Below are 19,743 nucleotides of genomic sequence, written 5' to 3'. Positions count from 1 at the left end.
GTACAATCTTTCTATCTATAATGATACACAATGTACCGTAGGTGTAAATATCTGCTCTGACAGTGATCCACTTTGATTATGTGATTATTATCACAAATTATGTGATGAATCATGCTTGGTTCATTTGGTTCAATTTTATTTTAACATTTTGTTATGATTCATATTTGTGGCCCTGGACCAAAAAAACAGTCTCATGTGTTCATTTTCAAAATTGAGATTTAAAAAGTTGAATAAATAAGCTTTCCATTGATGTTTTTATTAATTTATTTTTTAGGATAGTTTTTGGCTGAGATACAACTATTTGAATCTTAGAGTTGCCAAAAAAAAAAAAAAACTGACAAAGTCACCTTTAAGGTTGTCCAAATGAAGACCTTAGCAATGCATATTTATGCAATATCTATCTATCTATCTATCTGTCTGTCTGTCTGTCTGTCTGTCTGTCTATCTATCTATCTATCTAAAAAGTGAGTGAAGTGACATTCAGCCAAGTATGGTGTCCCATACTCAGAATTTGTGCTCTGCATTTAACCCATCCGAAATGCACACACACAGAGCAGTGAGCACACACACACACACACACACACACACTGTGAACACACACCCAGAGCAGTGGGCAGCCATTTATGCTGCGGCGCCCGGGGAGCAGTTGGGGGTTCGATGCCTTGCTCAAGGGCACCTAAGTCGTGGTATTGAAGGTGGAGAGAGAACTGTACATGCACTCCCCACACCCACAATTCCTGCCGGCCCAGGACTCGAACTCACAACCTTTCGATTGGGAGTCCGACTCTCTAACCATTAGGCCACGACTTCCCCTTTCTATCTATCTATCTATCTATCTATCTATCTATCTATCTATCTATCTATCTATCTATCTATCTATCTATCTATCTATCTATCTATCTATCTATCTATCTATCTATATACATATATGCTTGGAAATTTACAAAATATCTTCATGGAACATGATCTTAACTTAATGTCCTAACAATTTTTTTGCATGAAAGAGAAATTGCTAATTTTGACCCATACAATGCATTTTAGGCTAATGCTACAAATTTACTTGTGCTGATTTTGTGGTCCAGGGTCATATTTGTTAAAAAAAAATGCTACAAACAAAGATGTAACTAAATGAACAAATCACACTACAATGGAATACAATGGAATATTAACACAAACAATACACCAGATTTTACATTTACAGGGCCAAATAATTATTTTTATTTTGTATATAAAAATTATTGATCATGTTTTGGATATGAAATGGATACTAATAAATTAGATGCTCTTATAACTGATTTTAAAATTCTTTAATGAGCGCATCAAAGATTCTTTGTTATATCAATATATCTTTAACACCAGAGTTGATTTCAAAAACATTCATGAATCGATTTTGATTCATATCTATATTCTGTACCACAAGCATCCCTTTCACTGCCATGTGAAGTGTAAAACCCATCTGTGGGAGCTTATCATGCACATGCCAGAACACAGATGCTTATTTCATTCAAATCTCAGAAGGCAAAATACAAACTTGACAAGGACTGACATACCAAGAAATCATAAAAGTGACTGCGTGCATGTGCTTATGAATATGCACTTGCCAAGATGAATGTTGCCATAACTTTGGTCTGTAAGTTCCATTTGATGAGTGACGGTCTCTCTCAACACTCTTCTAAAGGAGTGATGACTTTAAGATGATCAGCGTTATGAAATCTGTTTATCTCACATCACAGCACCATGTTTGATCAGGCCCGCTGGTGATTATACTGTCTTTTTGTAACTCTGAATGTTAATAAGGGAATCGTGCATCTTACCCAGAACTTCAGATGGACCTTTGCGCATCCATGTGTATCCATGACAACGACACCCAGGAGGTGATGAATTCAGACAAAGGGCAGAACCCAGAGGCCAAAAAATGATAATGTATAAATGAGAGATTCAAAATCTAGCACCAGATTGTGTGTGTTTGTGCGTGTGTACAAAATCATAGCTTAGAAACCATCACAAGAAAGATTAGGCACGGCTGCTCTTTATAAGGGCACATGAATAACACTGACACTATCTTTCTCTCTCTGTGTGTGTGTGTGAAGTAGTCTATCAACTGCTTTTTCTGTTTATAAACTTAACTGTTGCTGAAAATGCAAATGGCAATGCTTTTTGGACTGCTTACAATGCAAATATCACCTTCAAAAATCATTTTAAATGGCTTTGTACAAAATACTGGAAGTAAATTATAGGGTATAATAAGCAAAATTATTTTAAGAAAAAAAAATTATTAAAAGAAAAAGTCACATAATAATAATAATAACGATAAGAAATGTATATATATATACATTTCACACTAGCAGACCAACCACAGATCCATTTCCTTTTTTCAGAAGCAGGACAGCGTCCTCATGTGGTGGCTATGTGTATAATATAAACTGCAACATAGTTTCAAAAGTTAACCTTTCACATTGCATGTTGTGTGTATTTGACAAAATAAAATTGTTTTCTGAATCAAATTAGACTTATGAGGTTTACAGACCAGTAGGATTTTTACTTTAAATGAGTGGATTTTGGCGCTGTCGCGAATCAATGCCATATAAGTCTCTATTTGATAGAAGTGAGTTTAAACAGTGCTGACGTCGAAGAAGTGTGTAGCTCATTTCTGTTGTGGACTCTAGCCTGTCCAATCTGCTCGGACGCTTTCGCTACTCTTCCGTATTAGGTATTAACTCAAAATGACCACAAGAGGGCTCATTATTCCAGTAGCCCCTCCATTATTCAGTGAAATTATTTTCATTATTTTCCACAACAACAACAACAAAACGTTAAATACATTATTGTAGATTTTTAATTAATATACATTAAATGTATGTACATTTTTTAGAGGTCTTTGTTTTACATATATTTTTGGCTGAGCGTAAGTTACAGAAAATATAATGGTTGAATTCTGAGCACTTAATATTTCTGATATTTATCATTTGACGTATGCCATTAATTTAACCATTACCTATAACAGAAAATATTCTATTCTGTTTTATTCAAATTTCCAAATAAAGTTTGAAGAGCCCCCCCCCCCCCCCCTTTTTAAGTTTGAAGGTTCTGTATAGCTGTGGAGCTAAACTATGTAACCAATCAAAAGTCCGGCCGAGCAGCACGTGACCTTACCCGGAAGAGCGAACAGAGAGGACAGTCTGTTTTTTTCAGAAAAAACATCTTTGTCTCAGAAAGAACGAAAAGAGTGGAAAAGCAACGGATCCGAGGGGCGTCTTGTGTTGTCGAATAAAACCAGAAGACTCTCAGGACAAGCTGTGCTGACGGGGATGCTGGGGGTGTCAGAGATGACGGGCAGGTACGATATTTGAAACTGATTTTTATTTTTAATTCGATATGTTACGGATAAATCTCCAACCATATATGCTGCAGATATCTGCAGTTTTATTAATTAAATTACTTTATTACATTACTTCACTTTCTTTTTTTTGCACCATCTATCTTTGTCTACTGTTAAACAGTCAGAGTGCAATCTGTGTTTTGTTATAAAGGGAAAACTATGAAATGTAATGTTTTGAGATGAGGGCGGATGCTAAGCTAGTTAGCCTCCCTAGTGGAGTTTTCCTGGGACACACACACACACACACACACACACACACACACACACACACAGAGAGAGAGAGAGAGAGAGAGAGAGAGAGAGAGAGAGAGAGAGAGAGAGAGCTGCAAAGACATTCAACACACCACAAGTGTTTAGATAAGTCCTGTCATGCTGTAGTTAACTTCCTGTATAATACGTTTTAAGCAAATTAAACACATTATTATTCACTGTATTAAATATGATTTGTGATCTCTAATTTCACAGTGTTTCTGGAAAACTGTGATCCTCTTCCATATGAAAAAAATAGATTCTCAGTTGTTTTGTGTAGTCTGTGCTGTTGGGAGACATTCCTGAGCTGTCAAATGGAAACATGGATATAATCTGCTTCCTGAGATGTTAAGCTCCCTATTAACATGTCTAAACCCTGTTAGTTAAATATACAGTACCACTGAAAACTTAGGGTCAGTAACAGTTTATTTGTTTGTAAAGTAGTTTATAGTTTTTAGTAGTGTTTATAATTTTATTCTATGAGGATGCATTAAATTGATAAAAATGATAGTAAAGATATTTGTTTAAATACTGTTCTGTTGATTCTTCTATTCATTAAAGAATACTGAAGAAAGTATCATGGCTTCTATAAAAATATGAAGCAGGATAACTGTTTTCAACATGGATAATAATAACAAATGTTTTTAAAGTACTAAATCAGTATATTAGAATGATATCTAAGGGGTTATGTGACACTGAATGCCGTCACAGGAATAATTGACATTTTAAAATATATTCAAATAGAAAGCAGTTATTTATAATTGCAGTAATATTTCAAAATATCACTGTTTAATGTAAATTAAATGATGCCTTGGTAAGCATATGAGACCACTTAAAAAATAAATAAATAAATAGATAAATAAAATAATTGTATAGATTCCACACTTTTGAGTGGTAGCACATATGCATTTCTGTGTAATATTCAGAATAAGTTTTCTGATACATTTTTACTTGTATGCGCAATGGGGTTCCAAAGTCTAAGAACACTAGTGAAAATTTGAATATAATTTTTCTAAGAAAAAAAAAAATAACATTCAGAATAAAAAGTTAAATTAAAAAAATTGAAAATTAAATAATACGTTATTTTGTATGGTTTACGTTTTCAAACTTTTATTCCCCACTGTATATTCTTCCAGCTGGGAGTGTGTTACAGACATAAGCAAGCCTTCAACAATCACTCAGTCACACACACACACACACACACAATATATATATATATATATATATATATATATATATATATATATATATACATGCCTCTACAAAATGGGCAAAATATGCGTTCTGTGTGAACGGCTTCAGTTGATTTCAGTTTTGACATAACCAAGATCTTCTCCACAAGGATGTTGTCTTTTTCCGCAATATTTTGAATGAACAATGCAGGAGCGCCTCATTTAGTGGGTTCAACTAACAAAAACATTAAAATGCAGAGACACTTATATTGTCATCGCATCTTGTGCTCCACAAAGGCTGCCTGACGCACACCTAAGATTTGAGTGCAGTGTTTTTGCATGTCAAATGTGGATTTTTATTTTACATTCAACAGATATTGAAATTGGTTGTGTTTTTTTTGGACAGCCCTAATTCATCCATTCACTTAAACTGTCAGGCATAGTAATATATACTTCCATTCAAAATTTGTGTAGGTAAGATTTTTAGAAAGTCTCTACTCGCCAAAGCTTTGTTTATCTGACAACAAATACTGCCATTTCACTAATATTGTCAAATATTGTTGCAAAAAAAAACAACAGGTTTGCTGTTTGAATATATTTTAAATAATTTTATTCCTGTGATGCAAAGCTGAATTTTCAGCCTCATTACTCTTCTTCAATCTCACATGATTCTTCAGAAATCATTCTAATATGCAGATTTTCTGCTCAAAAAACATTATTATTCTCAGTATTTATAACAGTTTTACTGCTTAATATTTTTATGGAAGCTGTGAGTTTTTTTTTTAATCTATTGATTAATAGAAAGTTCAGAAGAGCAGCATTTTTTTACTGTTAATTTTATTGCATTCTTGAATAAAAGTAAATCTTCAAAAATAAATTACTTACTGAATGAAGCTGACTCTTAATGCTGTGCTAGGTCTACAGACTCATGGTCACTGCTGTTCATTTCTCCTGCCATTGTTCTGTTTCTAACAGCAATATGGCCAATGCTCTGGCAAATGCCTCGTGTGAACGGTGTAAAAGCGGATTTGCCCCAGCGGAGAAGATCGTCAACAGCAACGGCGAGTTGTATCATGAACAGTGCTTTGTCTGCGCACAGTGTTTCCAGCAGTTTCCTGAAGGGCTTTTTTATGAGGTACTTGCATTAAACCTGTCATGCAGCATTTAATCTTGAACCCTAGCAGTTTAAGGGGTAATATCATTTTGTTTTTGTTTTTAATAAATTATAGAAAGACCCTGAGGTCCACTTAGATTCGTACAATACTAATATACTGTACAATATAAATATTTGTAAATAATATAAATGTCTGTTAGTTCAAAAATATATGTATTTTTTTTCTTTTATTTATAAAAATGTAGACATTTCTTCAAAGTTCTGGAAGTTAGAGTAGTGTCTGCAGGTTGCAATTGATTGACTTTGAGATGTATTCCCACTGGAGCTGATGTTATGTTTGATTTTTCTCCCTTCTGCCCATAGTTTGAGAAAAGGAAATACTGTGAGCATGATTTCCAGATGTTGTTTGCTCCCTGTTGTCACCAGTGTGGTAAGAGACGCATCCACACAAACATATGAACAGGTGATGTCATTGACTGTGCTAATTGTGAATTGTGTCCCTCATATTCCCACAGGAGAGTTTATCATTGGGCGTGTGATTAAGGCCATGAATAACAGCTGGCACCCTGACTGCTTCTGCTGTGATATCTGCCAAGCCGTGCTTGCTGATGTTGGATTCGTCAAGAATGCCGGCCGGTGAGTTTACAGCCAATGAGGGGTGACCGTCAGCATGCGACTGACAGGCTGAATGCTTTCAATTGGTCTATGATCAGCTTTCATTTAGGAATTATCTTAAGCAATTATGGTTCTTAAACACAGGACATTAGTCCTTTTGAGATGTTGTCTAGCTCAACTGGTTGCATATGGAGCCAAATCACCATTCAAGCATTCTGATTGGATGATGTGCATTTCTGCTTTTTCCAGCCATCTCTGCCGTCCATGTCATAACCGCGAGAAAGCTCGGGGCCTCGGGAAGTACATCTGTCAGAAGTGTCACGCCATCATCGAGGAGCAGCCCCTCATTTTCAAAAACGACCCCTACCATCCCGACCACTTTAACTGCAGTAACTGCGGGTCAGTACGACACTAAATGACTCCACCTGCTGGGTCCATTTACTGAAAGTGATGTGAATTTGAGGTTGTGTGTTTTACAGTAAGGAGCTGACTGCTGATGCTCGCGAGCTGAAAGGGGAACTCTACTGCCTCCCCTGCCATGATAAAATGGGCGTGCCGATCTGCGGAGCCTGCAGACGTCCTATTGAGGGCCGTGTGGTCAACGCCATGGGCAAACAGTGGCATGTTGAGGTCTGTGTATTTTGTTTCGATTTTTACAATTATATTCATTATAGTGACAGTTCTAATATAATGTGCACCATAACTTTTCTGAAAATATATTAAATTAGGGATGTTAGGTGATACTAAAAAAAAAAAAAAACTGCATGTTTATTGGTCAGAATTGCTGCCTTGGCAAGAAATTAAAAAAGAACACAATTGGCTGTCTTAAATGTATATAGACTGATTTGGACATGATTATCAGTTCTGTTTGTGAAGCTTTGCAGTACAATAGACCTGCCACAGTCTATTATGTTTGTTATAGTAATCAAACAGTAATATAGGAGAAACTGCTTTCACTAGGATAAGTTTAGTACATCAATTAAGCTCTCTGCAGTCAAACTGCATCAGATCAGGATTAATGTGTATTATATAAGAATCATGCAGTGAAAACTATGCCAAGTAATTTAGTAAGTCATATTACACTTTCTGGATGTTTACTTGAATACTTCAGTAATCAAGTGCTAAACTTCAAGCACATTTTATTTCATTAGTTCTATTTCCTTGTTTGTTTCATTCATTTTATTGCTTGTAGTTTATTCTTTATTTGATTATGGTCTGCTTACCTAAATGATTGTTTGAAAAATGAAAACACTTAAATAGAGAAACATTAAGGTTTCATGCTGTTCTCCTGAAATGTTGATATGGCAGTCCTATACTTAATTGAGTAATATTTAATTATTACTAAATAGATCAGTATTATACCCGTCTTTTTTCTGTGTTATGACTGGATTATAGGGCTTTTAAAGAAATTAACGCTTTTAATCAGTAAGGATGCACAAATCTGATCAAAAGTGGCATAAATCATAGGCATTAATAATTTTTCAAATAAATGCTATTCTTTTTTTTTTTCTTTTATTTACTTTGTTCAAAGCATACCGAAAAAAGTCTCTGTCAACTGTTTTCACCATTGATGATAGTAAGAAGTGTTTCTTGAGCAGCAAATCTGCATATTTGAATGATTTCTAAAGGGTCATGTGACACTGAAGACTGGAGTAATGATGTAAAAATGTAATATTTACCATAACATGCATAAATTACATTGTTTGGAACAGTGGAAAACACTTATTTTAAATTCTTATAATATTTAGCAATACTATTGTCTTACTGTACTCAAATAAATGCATCTTTGATGAGGATAAGATGCTTCTTTCAAAATAAAGTGGTTTGAGAAGATCTTACCGCAAAACTTTTGAATGCTAGTGTTTATTTGAACGGCATGCTCACAGCTTGTGTTTGTGTGTCTCTACAGCATTTTGTCTGTGCCAAGTGTGAGAAGCCTTTCCTGGGACACCGTCATTACGAGAGAAAAGGACTTGCTTACTGTGAGACTCACTACAACCAGGTAACACATGCCTGGCTCTTCTTTCAGAGCCTCTTTTGATCTGAAAATGCTGCGCTGTGGATAATGAAACGTTTTAATGTGAGACTAAAGCATCTGTTCTGTTCTGTGCAGCTCTTTGGTGACGTTTGTTATCATTGCAACCGTGTGATCGAAGGAGATGGTAATTGCTCTTTACTTGAACATGATATTGACATTTGTGACCCTGGACCACAAAACCAGTCTTAAGTCGGTGGGGTATATTTGAAGCAATAGCCAAAAATACATTGTATGGGTCAAAATTATAGATATTATATAGATGTTTCATTAAGATATTTTGTAAATGTCCTACTGTAAATATATCACAACTTAATTGTTGGTTAATAATATGTATTACTAAGAACTTCATTTGGACAACTTTAAAGGTGATTAGATTTTAGATTAGATTAGATTCGCTTTTTTTTGCACCCTCAGAATCCAGATTTTCTAATAGTTGTATTTATTGTCAATATCCTAACAAACCATACTTCAATGGAAAGCTTATTTATTCATTTATGACACTTAAGACTGGTTTTGTTGTCCAGGGTCACATTTAGTTCTTAATCTTTAAAGCTTCAGTGTATAATAATTACATAAAAGAATGCTTTGATGTGCAGTTGTTATAAGTAGGGGTGCTGCTGTTCTGAGTTGTTGAGTTGTTTTTGTGTTTTCTCTCAGTGGTGTCGGCTCTGAATAAGGCTTGGTGTGTGAATTGCTTCTCGTGTTCGACCTGTAACACCAAGCTCACCCTCAAGTAAGTGATATTACACACACATACTCATCCTGTATCACAGTCTGTCCCCTTTCCTTTATCTCTTAGCGATTGTTCGGTAGCTGTGTTTAAATTTGTGCAGAAGTGCCTTTAAATTGGGTCTCTCGGCTGCTGTGATGTTCTTCTTTGGATCATTACTAACCTTTCTCTCCAGCTAACTCTTTTATTCTCTGCTTCTGTCCCATTCAATTCTCCTTCGCTCTAAAAATGCTACTGCATTCCATTTCTCTTTCTCTTTCTCACTTCAAACCCATTCCTCTTCCAATCTTCAATCCAATTTCCCCTTCCTTTCGCTTGTTTCTGCTCTTTTCTCCCTCATTGTCCCTGATGGTGGCCCTGCAGGGGCAGGTTTGTGGAGATGGACCTGAAGCCGATGTGTAAACATTGTTACGAACGCCTGCCGGAAGATCTGAAGCGCCGTTTGGCGAAACGTGAACGTGACTCTCGCGAACGGCGAAAGAAAGTCATCGCCGTCTGTCTGTAACTCTTTTCTCTCCTTTTCCTTTTGATCATGCTCATCTGCTCCACTCATTCATTATCATTGGTTAGTGTCTCCAGCCTCTAACTTTTTCCTTTATTTTTATCATTACTCATTATTGGATATTTAATTGTGCATGCTTTTTTTTTTTGCATACATTTCTTGAAATAACATGACAATAAATATGAAAATACAAATGAATGTAAAATAAAATGAATGATTACTTTTCATTCAAATCTTTATTAATGCAAAAAAATATATACTCTATTTTTGTTTGCTTGGGCAGCCATGTTGCCGCTGTAGCCGGTTTTTGCAGAGATAATTCTCACACCCCTTCGTTTGAAGGGTGGTCCTGAAAAATCTTCATTTGAAAGGCTATCTGGCCCTTCCCCTTACCTCTACCCCCTACCCTGGGATTGGGCTTTGTTCTTAGAAAACACTAGTAATTTAATAATAGTTTTCTAAATTAATATATTTTTTAGCTTGATGAGATGCTTAAATTCAATTGTAGCAAATTTGTGTCTTAAATTTTCAATTTCATTATTCAAATGTGAAAATTAAAATTAAAATCAGCCAGTTATCGGCCATAACATCAAAATAATATGGTTTCTGTTATCAGCAATGATCAATTAGCGTCGCACACCTGTAGGTCATAGATAGGTGCGTAGGAAAAAAGACTGATATAGTCAAAGTATGAGAAAACAAGAAAATCCCACACACTATCAACTTGCAAAACAATAAAAATATTTTAATGGCAACATTTCGATCGTTTGATCTTCATCAGGCATCAACATTGTATTCAAACTCCATTGTATTTAAAACATGACAAATCACAGTGAAGAATCATCAATATCCAATCAAGATTAGTAATTGAATAATCAACACCACACCACATTGTTAACTCCCCAATTCCATACATCATAAATGCAATATATATATATATATATATATATATATATATATATATATATATATATATATATATATATATATATATATAATATTATTAATGATATCATACATGTAATGTACTGTTATCAGCAAGAATTGTAATATAGATGCATCCCTATTTTCCAGTATTCATTTGTCAGTTGAGCATTATCATATTTTTGATATTCTATTGATGTTTTTCAACCATTTTGTTTGGTCACTCATAGACCTAATTAATGCATGACAGTGCCTATGTATTAATAACATATTTTATTATTTATTATAGTATTTAATTTTTTTAACTGGCTTTTAATATTTTCAGTGATCATTTTAGTTTTAGTAATTTTATTATGTGCTTTTATCAAGTTTTTATTTTTATTTTTTTTGTAATTTTAGTACTTTAACTTAAATTTTATTACAGTTAGCTGTCAGAGCAATTTGTTTTATAATTATTACATTTTAAAAAACATTTTCAACAATATTTAGTTTATTTTGGCTTGATTTTATTATCAAAAATTATTTTTGATTGTTTTAGTTGGAATGGAATACATACATGTAGACTGTGTCTGGCCTGAATGTGTTAAAAATCACACTCCTAAAAGTAAAATTTATGTTTTAGGAACAAGTTTGTGGAATTTGACATGAAGCCGGTGTGTAAGAAATGTTACGAGAAGTTTCCTCTGGAGCTGAAGAAGAGACTTAAGAAGCTGGCGGAGACCATAGGCCGCAAGTAGATCTCCTCGCCCACAGGGGGAGACAAAGGATGGTCATTCGTTACATCTATGGTGCTTAAAGTACGAAAAGAGACCAAACTAAACCTGGACCTCAAATTATCTCGGCTTAGTCGTAAGAGTATGTCTTAGGTGCTTGACCTTTTTTTTTCCATGGCAGATTTTCTGTGGTCTCACACCAACAGATGTTCTTGTGTCTTAACACTCTGCAACCAAAACCAAACAAATACTTTTATATTGTTTATTGATATGTATGTACTTGCATGTTTATAAAGATAATACTAGTTATATTCACTGTTCAGAGTGATTATTCAGCACGTGTGTCACTTCTGTTGCCTCATATGCAATGCCACAGAGCTTTTTCTCAAGGCTAAACCCCTTTCTGTGGCCTGACCGTGGGCCCAGTTTGATGTACTGATCTGAGAGTTGTATTTGATTTTTAATGTATTCTCAAGCCTCATATTTTTCTGTCAGATGGGATCAGAAGCTAATGCATGATGTAATGAGTCTGGAGCAACACAAGCTCTAAACCAAAAACTTTTTGCTCATATGCTTTATTAAAGCCCTAGCTGTGTTCTCGAAATCTCTAATAAATTAGACCACTTATATTTCTTCTGAGAGGTTTATGAACTATGTTGACTGTCTTGCAACATAACATCCTTGTCTTTTTCATTTGTTTTAAGCTTTAGTTTTATGACATGCCTGCCATCATTTTTCTGAAGAAAAATTCATTTTATACTCTTCGGATATGATGAACTTATGCCTTGTGTATTATCAACATTGGCAATAATTAAGTATGATTTTTGTAACAATTGACTGAACATAAACATGATTTAACGGTCTTTGATTTCATAAAGTTTTTAAGTATGAAAGATATTATAAAAGTTGACTTGACTTAACTAAACTACATTTCTACCATTAATTAACATGATATTTTGTTTATGCATTTAGCTATTTGCTAATTAGTTTTTTAAAGCAAGATTATTACAGTCAGACATTTAATTTTAGTTTACAGTAATTTTTAAAAAGCCATTGCAAAAGTACTTTATGAATTCATCACGGTCTGCATTCACTGAATGACGCATTTTGGCAAAATGTGTATTAATATGCTTATTGGCAGATTTGAATGATAAATCTCACTATGTTCTGTGTGCAAAATCTAAATATATTAATAAAGTATGCACTATTTCTGATGTCTTCACACTTTCTTTTTAATGGGGTCCATAACTATTAAGGTCAGCTATATGTACTCTTAAAAATGTGCAAAACCAATTTTTAGAAGACAACAGCCTTCAACCTACATGTATTTGCAGTCAACAGTCTGTATACCGATGACTCAACTTGAACTTCAAGAAAATGCAACGGCACAATAGTAAAATCTCACATGCAATATTTTGAGTTATCTGAACTGTATGAAATAATAAAAAAAAACAGTACAGACATGTATCAGTTTGTGTTTTATATGGAAATATGTCACCAGGTGGCGACGCTACACTAGACAACAGTCTTCAAGGAAAGTTACATTTCGTTTGGAAGAGACACTCAAGCCAAGTGTAATCTATTCAATACTGTATCTTCATTCTCTGGTTTCTCTTTACAATTACACTGAGTTGAAGTGCATCATGGTTGAATGGCTTCAAAAAATTTAGAAAAAAATAAAAGAGATGCAACGCATATTAGCCGCTATGAGGTGGATTGAACTAAATAACTACTTGCTGAAAAGACTCGCTGTCATACCCTCTGAAGCTGTGCCTCTAAGTACAGATGAAACAATACCTCTGATTCTATTATGGTAGCTCAAGTGAGAAGTGAGAAAAGCAGAAAAATATTATCCGAGTGTCGCCTCGCCTCTGTCATCATTTACAATGGCGGTAATTTACATTCAGACGCGCTAATTTCTGTGCTCTCGAGGGCTGCAGCTATTCGTCATTTCCCTGCGAGCATTTCTTCCTCTGTGGAGTCTTTTCAAATGAAACGAGAGAAGGAAATGACAAAGAACAATGAGACACATTCAAAAGGTTCTCAAAGAGAGCTATTGAAGAGGATGGATTCGACTAGTTAGTTTCCTCAGTGATAATCTTCAACAATAGGCCTATGTCGTCATGGCAGGGCTGTAATCTACTTAGACACTTTCTTCCTCAGTATTTACATCAACCTCAGTGTTTTTTGCTAGTTCATAGATAGATAGATGGACAGACAGATTTGCATTCACAGTGTTGCTAATCACATATCTTCAGTTAAAATCTGGGCAATTAAAAATGGGGTGTATAGTCTAGAATAGTTCTACCTTTGAGATTCTGCTTTGTCATCAGTTATTGAACTAAACTGTCAAAATAACATAGCAAGGCTATATACAGTAGGTATACGTATACCCTACTATAGACTACTGTCATAAAGTCCTTTAAGGCATACAGTAGACCTACAGTCTATAAAAGTGATAGGTTTTTTTTTTTCACCCCTTTTAATAATTTACATTTTGTTCTATAACAGCTGAATTAAAATTGTTCTATTTATTTCCTATAATAATACATTGGCTGATGCATCATCATCATTCATGCTAAACGTACTGTATATCTAAATATGCTACAATTTAAAAGTAATTCCACTTAGTCCCTATTTTACCCTTAAAAAATATTCATCAGTATAAAAAGATAAATAACTTGATTTGAATAAATATATGAAAGAAAACATTTTAACATAAGAAAATAAATAAATAATACATTAGTACAGAGTACATTACAGTATAGTACTGTGAGTAGAAAAGAAAGTAATAACTTAATAGAAAACACACACACACACACACACACACACATATATATATATATACATATATATATATATATATATATATATATATATATATATATATATATATATAGACATTTATAATATTTATTGGGTCTTTATCCAAGAAACTATAGATGCCTTTTACATTTTTGGATGAGGCCCCTCGCACGACACATACACATACTATATAATGTAATCTTTTATTTATTTATTATATAGTATAATAAAATATATATGGTTCCCCTCAATCCTGAATATGTGTTTACATCTTTACATCATTGCATAGCACGGTTTCTTTTCACTGAGTGGCCTTTTAATAAACATCTTTAATTTTTATCCAGAGGCACTGGGCCGAATAGACTTTACTCTCCCTGTTCATTGATTATGTTGCGCCTTTATGAAAGCACCATAAAAAAAAAAAGAAAGAAAATCTTAACTACATTTTTGAAACATAGGCTAGCTGGAAGCCAGAAGTGTATAGTGTCTGCTAATTAAGGATTTACATCAAACCAGATATTTGTTTTGGAGCCCGCAGAGCATTTGGTTTGTTGATCGTGGGGTTTAAAAATCATGCTGTGCCCAGAGGCCGATACTAGTGCGAATGAAGTATGAGAAAAGAAAATCTGTCAAAAGAGACTGTGTCCATGAGAGTAGCCAACTTTAATTATTCATGCTGAGTGGGAATAGTCGTACTTGCTAGACTTTGTTATTCAACGATAGGATGCATTGATTGACTAGCGTAGACGCTTGGTACTTCTTAGCACGAGTTGGATCAATTTGTGTGTGCAGGAGAAAGAAAGAAGGCTGAAAATGAGACTGACTGATGGAAACAGTGAGGCTCAGGACTGCCGGGAGTTATGGCAAAGGACTGAAAATCTATCACAGTGACAGTATGCATGGAAAACGTCAATATGTGTCACACACGGAAAACCTTCCGGGTGGATAAAGGAAAGCGCAGAGCCGGGGATCTGTGTGCGGAAACGCAGGTACAGCTGTGCTTATCGGGGTTCTGGTTGTCCAAACATAGCCCAGTTCATTTTTTTGATTAATATTATTGATCCGGCAAGGTAAATTATGGTAGCCCACTCATCCGATATAAGCACGCTGATATCAAAGTTGCTTTTCTCTTCACTAAAGTTTAGAGAGGGAAACGTCGGGGGAAATGCAGCCAGGATGTGTTGGCTCGCAATAATGGCATCTCTTCTATATATACTCCAGCATATGTGACTGAGAAGTGTTCTCAATATCTTGTACTTGTCAAATCTTCTACTTTTTGTCTCCTTAATTAGCATATTGAGAGGAGTACCATCATGGCAGGTGCTCTGAGCTGCTGGTTTCTGGTTTACTTTTTTAAGTGGAGATTTTCGAACGCAACCAGACATCTTCATCGCAAGATATTGAGGAAAAGAGGAAGCAGGAATTCAGAGTTGTATAATTGACATAATTATCCGTGAATAGGTCGATTCTTTGTGCCAACACTATTTCTAGATGTTGCTTCTTTTCTACGTCCCATCAGGCCAGATCTCTCTCTCTCTCTCTCCTCAAGATGAAGCCAAGTGAATCTAAATGGGACGCATGTTTTATTCAGGAGACAAGTGATATCATGGCTTGTGCATCGGGGGAAAAAAACTTGTGCTTGAGTGTTTTTGTTTGGGTTGGTGTTTGATTGGAAGTCACTAAAGTGAAATTACTTTACCTATTGATTTTTCAGGCTCATTTTCTTACGATTTAGGAACACGGCAGAAAGGAAATGCTTTCACGGATATCTTAGTTAAGACTGGCATTAAATCCACAGCATGTAGTGAACCAGTGAAATGTGGGGGGTGAATTAGATGTTGTGAGTTTGAGATGCCGATGTTTAATTGCATTATTCATCAGTGTGACAGCAAGTTTTGCTCAGCTTTGGGCAAATTTGGTCTAAGGAAGTTTCTGTAGTAACATAATGCTATAGCATTTGTTTTGACATGAAGAAGATTATATTCCCTAAATATATTTTTCTTTTTTTTTCTCCAGTTTTCAACAGGCAGGTTCCTGTACCAGGATGTCATCTGGCAGTTAAAGATCAACTAGCTGTTTTGTCGTGTAAAAAAAACATATGACAACAACATATGGAAATGGAAATTTCCAAGCAAGGAGGTTCACAAGAATGCCTCAGTTAATTCTAGTGAAGGATGTCACAATTAATTCTAGTTATTTTAGTGAATCTTAACTGTGGATTAATGTCTTTTTTAACCTCAGATTTTAAGACAAAGTGGATTATGCAAAATTTCACAGTTGCAAGGCTTTTGCGAGAAGGATGGCCACATTTAAACAATTTAAGCTTTCGTTTGTGCTTTTAACCAAAGCACCCTACATTGCATTCAGAGTGTACATTTTATCTGTTCAAACATTCCTTGGGAATCAGACTGATGTTCAACTATTTGAGCTACAGGAATGTGGGACAAAAGCAACCAATCATGCAGAAAAATTTGAATGTGCTATGTTTAGTTTTTTAAATCTGAGCAATAATGCTCTTCTGCAATAAGTAAATAAATATAAATGATATGGTAATGTATCTTTGCAATAAATAAATAAATAAATAAAACATGCTCCTTTGCAATAAATGAAGTGATATAGTCCTCCACATTTCTTTCATTTTGTAGACAGCCACAATGGATTTATGTGACATCTGACAACAGATTTTGTGCTTGTTGTACACAGTATTTGGCCAATCAAAGTAATAAATCTTGTCAACTAGTAATGTAAACAAGAATGTTAACCATGATTTTCAAATGTACAGTATTAAATCTCAAAACCTGACCATCTGGGAGTGTACAGTGTGAAACATTCCTATAGCTCAACTAAGGTTTTGTTTCAGGCAGGGGCGTAGCCAGAATTTTATTTTTGGTGGGTCCCATCTTAAAATGAGGGGGCAACTCATTATACACACACACACACACACACACACACACACACACACACACACACACATATATATATATAGATCTTTTACATGAGTCTAACCTTACGTCGTAGAATCTACGAGGGCAATTATTAAATTATGTCATCATACTCAGTCCAGAAAATCCACCAATTTACGTTCGAAAAACAGCAGAATATATATAGCATAAGCAAATATATATACCGCATAAAATCACAGCATTTTTACTTCACTGTTTCAGCAGCATAACAGCATACAACATAGCTAATCTCTTTGATATTTTTCAGTCTGGTTTTCGCACACGGCACAGTACAGAAACTGCGCTAGTAAAGTTTCTCAATGATCTATTACTTTCTGCCGATTCAGGCAGTTTATCAATTATTTTATTACTTGATCTTAGCTCAGCTTTTGATACTATTTGCCATAAGATACTACTCTCTCGCCTTGCAGAAGTTGGCATCTCAGGTTCTGCATTATCTTGGTTCTCCTCATATCTCACAGATAGGCAATACTTCATCTCACTGCACAAGTCCAAATCTCCTAGTGCCTTGCTCAAACAAGGAGTTCCCCAGGGCTCAGTTCTCGGACCATTATTATTCATCCTCTATATTCAGCCTCTTGGCCAAATAATTCGTCGTCATGGTTTTAACTACCACTGTTATGCTGATGACATCCAGATATATACTGTTTGTCAAACAGATTCTACCCAGTCAATGACATCCTTATCTTCATGTGTCAGTGAGTTAAAGGATTGGCCACATTTTAATTTTCTCAGTCTGAACTTGAATAAAACTGAAATTTTAATAATTGGTCCCCCATCTCTAATAAAAAATAAAACTGATGTTTCTAGCTTTGACCTTGACGCTATTTCTATTTTTCCATCAGCTACTGTTAGAAATTTAGGTGTCATTCTAGACCCATCTCTAAACTTGGATGACCACATTACCAAACTCTCCAAAGCTGCTTTTTTTTCAACTACGTCGAATTGCACAACTTCTTCCTTTTCTGAGTAGAAAAGATGCAGAAATATTTGTGCATGCATTTGTTACCACTCGCCTAGACTATTGTAATGCTCTTTTCTCTGGTTTACCAGCTCACTCCATTGTTCATCTGCAGTACATTCAAAATTCTGCTGCCAGATTATTAACTTCAACAAAAAAATCTGCTCACATCACCCCTATTTTATTTAAACTTCACTGGTTGCTTGTATCTATTCGTGTGCAATACAAAATTCTTCTGCTCACCTTTAAGGCACTTAAAGGTCTTGCTCCCTCCTATCTTTCCGACTTACTATCTTCTTATATACCTTCTCGCACACTCTGGTCTTCTAATTCTGAACTTCTTTCTGTACCTAGGTTCTGCCTATCTTCAATGGGCGGCAGGTCCTTTTCCGTTATTGCACCCAAACTTTGGAATTCACTTCCCTTGGCACTCAGAACAGTCACCTCTTGTAGTGAATTCACGTCAAAACTTAAAACTTATTTGTTTAATCAACACTATCACTAATTTACATGTGTATTTGTCCATTTTTTTTTCCATTTTTATGTCTTCACTACATAATCTGTATTATATGCAACTGCATTATTTGCAATATTTGCATTGGGCAAATGTCCAGTTAAATTGTTCTTTGTTATAAATTTTTGTTGCTTTGGTGTACAATGTTCAGCGTCCTTGTGCTCGGGAAAGGCACTATATAAATTAAACATATTATTATTATTATTATTATTATTATTATTATTATTATTATTAAGCGGCTGTAATTCAAACCATGGGATTACCTTTTACATGACAAGGCGGTGTCTACGGGGGCGATTATTATTGAACTGTAATCAAGCCATGTGAACTCATTGTACCATTTTGGGGGAAAGCAACGATTCTTTCCGGCAAACTCAGTGTAAGTAAATGCGATCATCACTGGTTGTGGATGCCGTTCATCAATTGCAGACAAATCATTGGGCATTATGCTGATCTGTGTCGTGGAAGTCTTCGCTACACTCCTGTGATGAAATAGGTGTTTCTGTGTCCTGAGAAGCCTCAGTTGCCACTTCACTGGCTGTCGCAGAGCTTTTTTGAAAAAGTGTAATATTGTACAGCTGCCATTGTCACCGAATATTAATGAATAATGGCAGTTACGCACAACACGTGACATAGGCTAATCAAATCTGTTTGAAAACAGCCGCATTTTACCGTGCAGCATTTTGATTTGTCAATCTATCAATCAGACTGACAAATCATCATTTTCTTATTTTACTTATTTTATTTTAAGCAATCGGAAATCTAAGGGGGCCGGACATGTAATTGAGGGGGCCAAGGCCCACCCAGGCCCCCTCGTGGCTACACCACTGGTTTCAGGGAATGCACATACTGAAAAATAGCTTGAAGACGCTGTGCATTTGCCAAATTCCTGAAAAGTACATGGAGCAAGATAACCCAGGGTTAAAAATTATAACCCAGAGTTATAAATTTCACATGTGAACGGTTTGCTTCTCTGACAGCACTGCTCCACCTAAAACAAGCTATAACTTTGCTCCATCTAGAATGGGATAACTTTCCTTGTCAAAAATGCCTATAAAGTAAAG

The 19,743-nt window shown here is 35.2% G+C and overlaps 1 protein-coding gene across 3 annotated transcripts; it reads left to right on the top strand.

Annotated features, from left to right (window-relative positions):
* The first annotated feature begins 3,225 nt into the window (after window positions 1-3,225).
* Window positions 3,226-12,643, top strand: LOC132126313 (LIM and senescent cell antigen-like-containing domain protein 1). Of its 3 annotated transcripts, XM_059537504.1 has the most exons (11): window positions 3,226-3,337; window positions 5,776-5,935; window positions 6,278-6,344; window positions 6,430-6,550; window positions 6,779-6,928; window positions 7,009-7,159; window positions 8,439-8,531; window positions 8,643-8,691; window positions 9,225-9,300; window positions 9,661-9,794; window positions 11,346-11,484. In XM_059537504.1, coding segments are annotated over exons 1-11 (1,032 nt in total). In that variant the 5' UTR covers window positions 3,226-3,308; the 3' UTR covers window positions 11,348-11,484. The 3 variants fall into 3 exon arrangements, with proteins under 3 accessions (XP_059393487.1, XP_059393489.1, XP_059393486.1); XM_059537506.1 differs by lacking the exon at window positions 9,661-9,794 and having other exon boundaries at window positions 11,346-12,643; XM_059537503.1 differs by lacking the exon at window positions 11,346-11,484 and having other exon boundaries at window positions 9,661-9,802.
* Window positions 12,644-19,743: the final 7,100 nt, after the last annotated feature.

Source organism: Carassius carassius, chromosome 44, assembly GCF_963082965.1.
Source record: "Carassius carassius chromosome 44, fCarCar2.1, whole genome shotgun sequence".
Lineage (NCBI taxonomy): Eukaryota > Metazoa > Chordata > Actinopteri > Cypriniformes > Cyprinidae > Carassius > Carassius carassius.
Note: the sequence above shows the minus strand (reverse complement) of the source record. Positions and strands in the feature narration are given on the sequence as shown.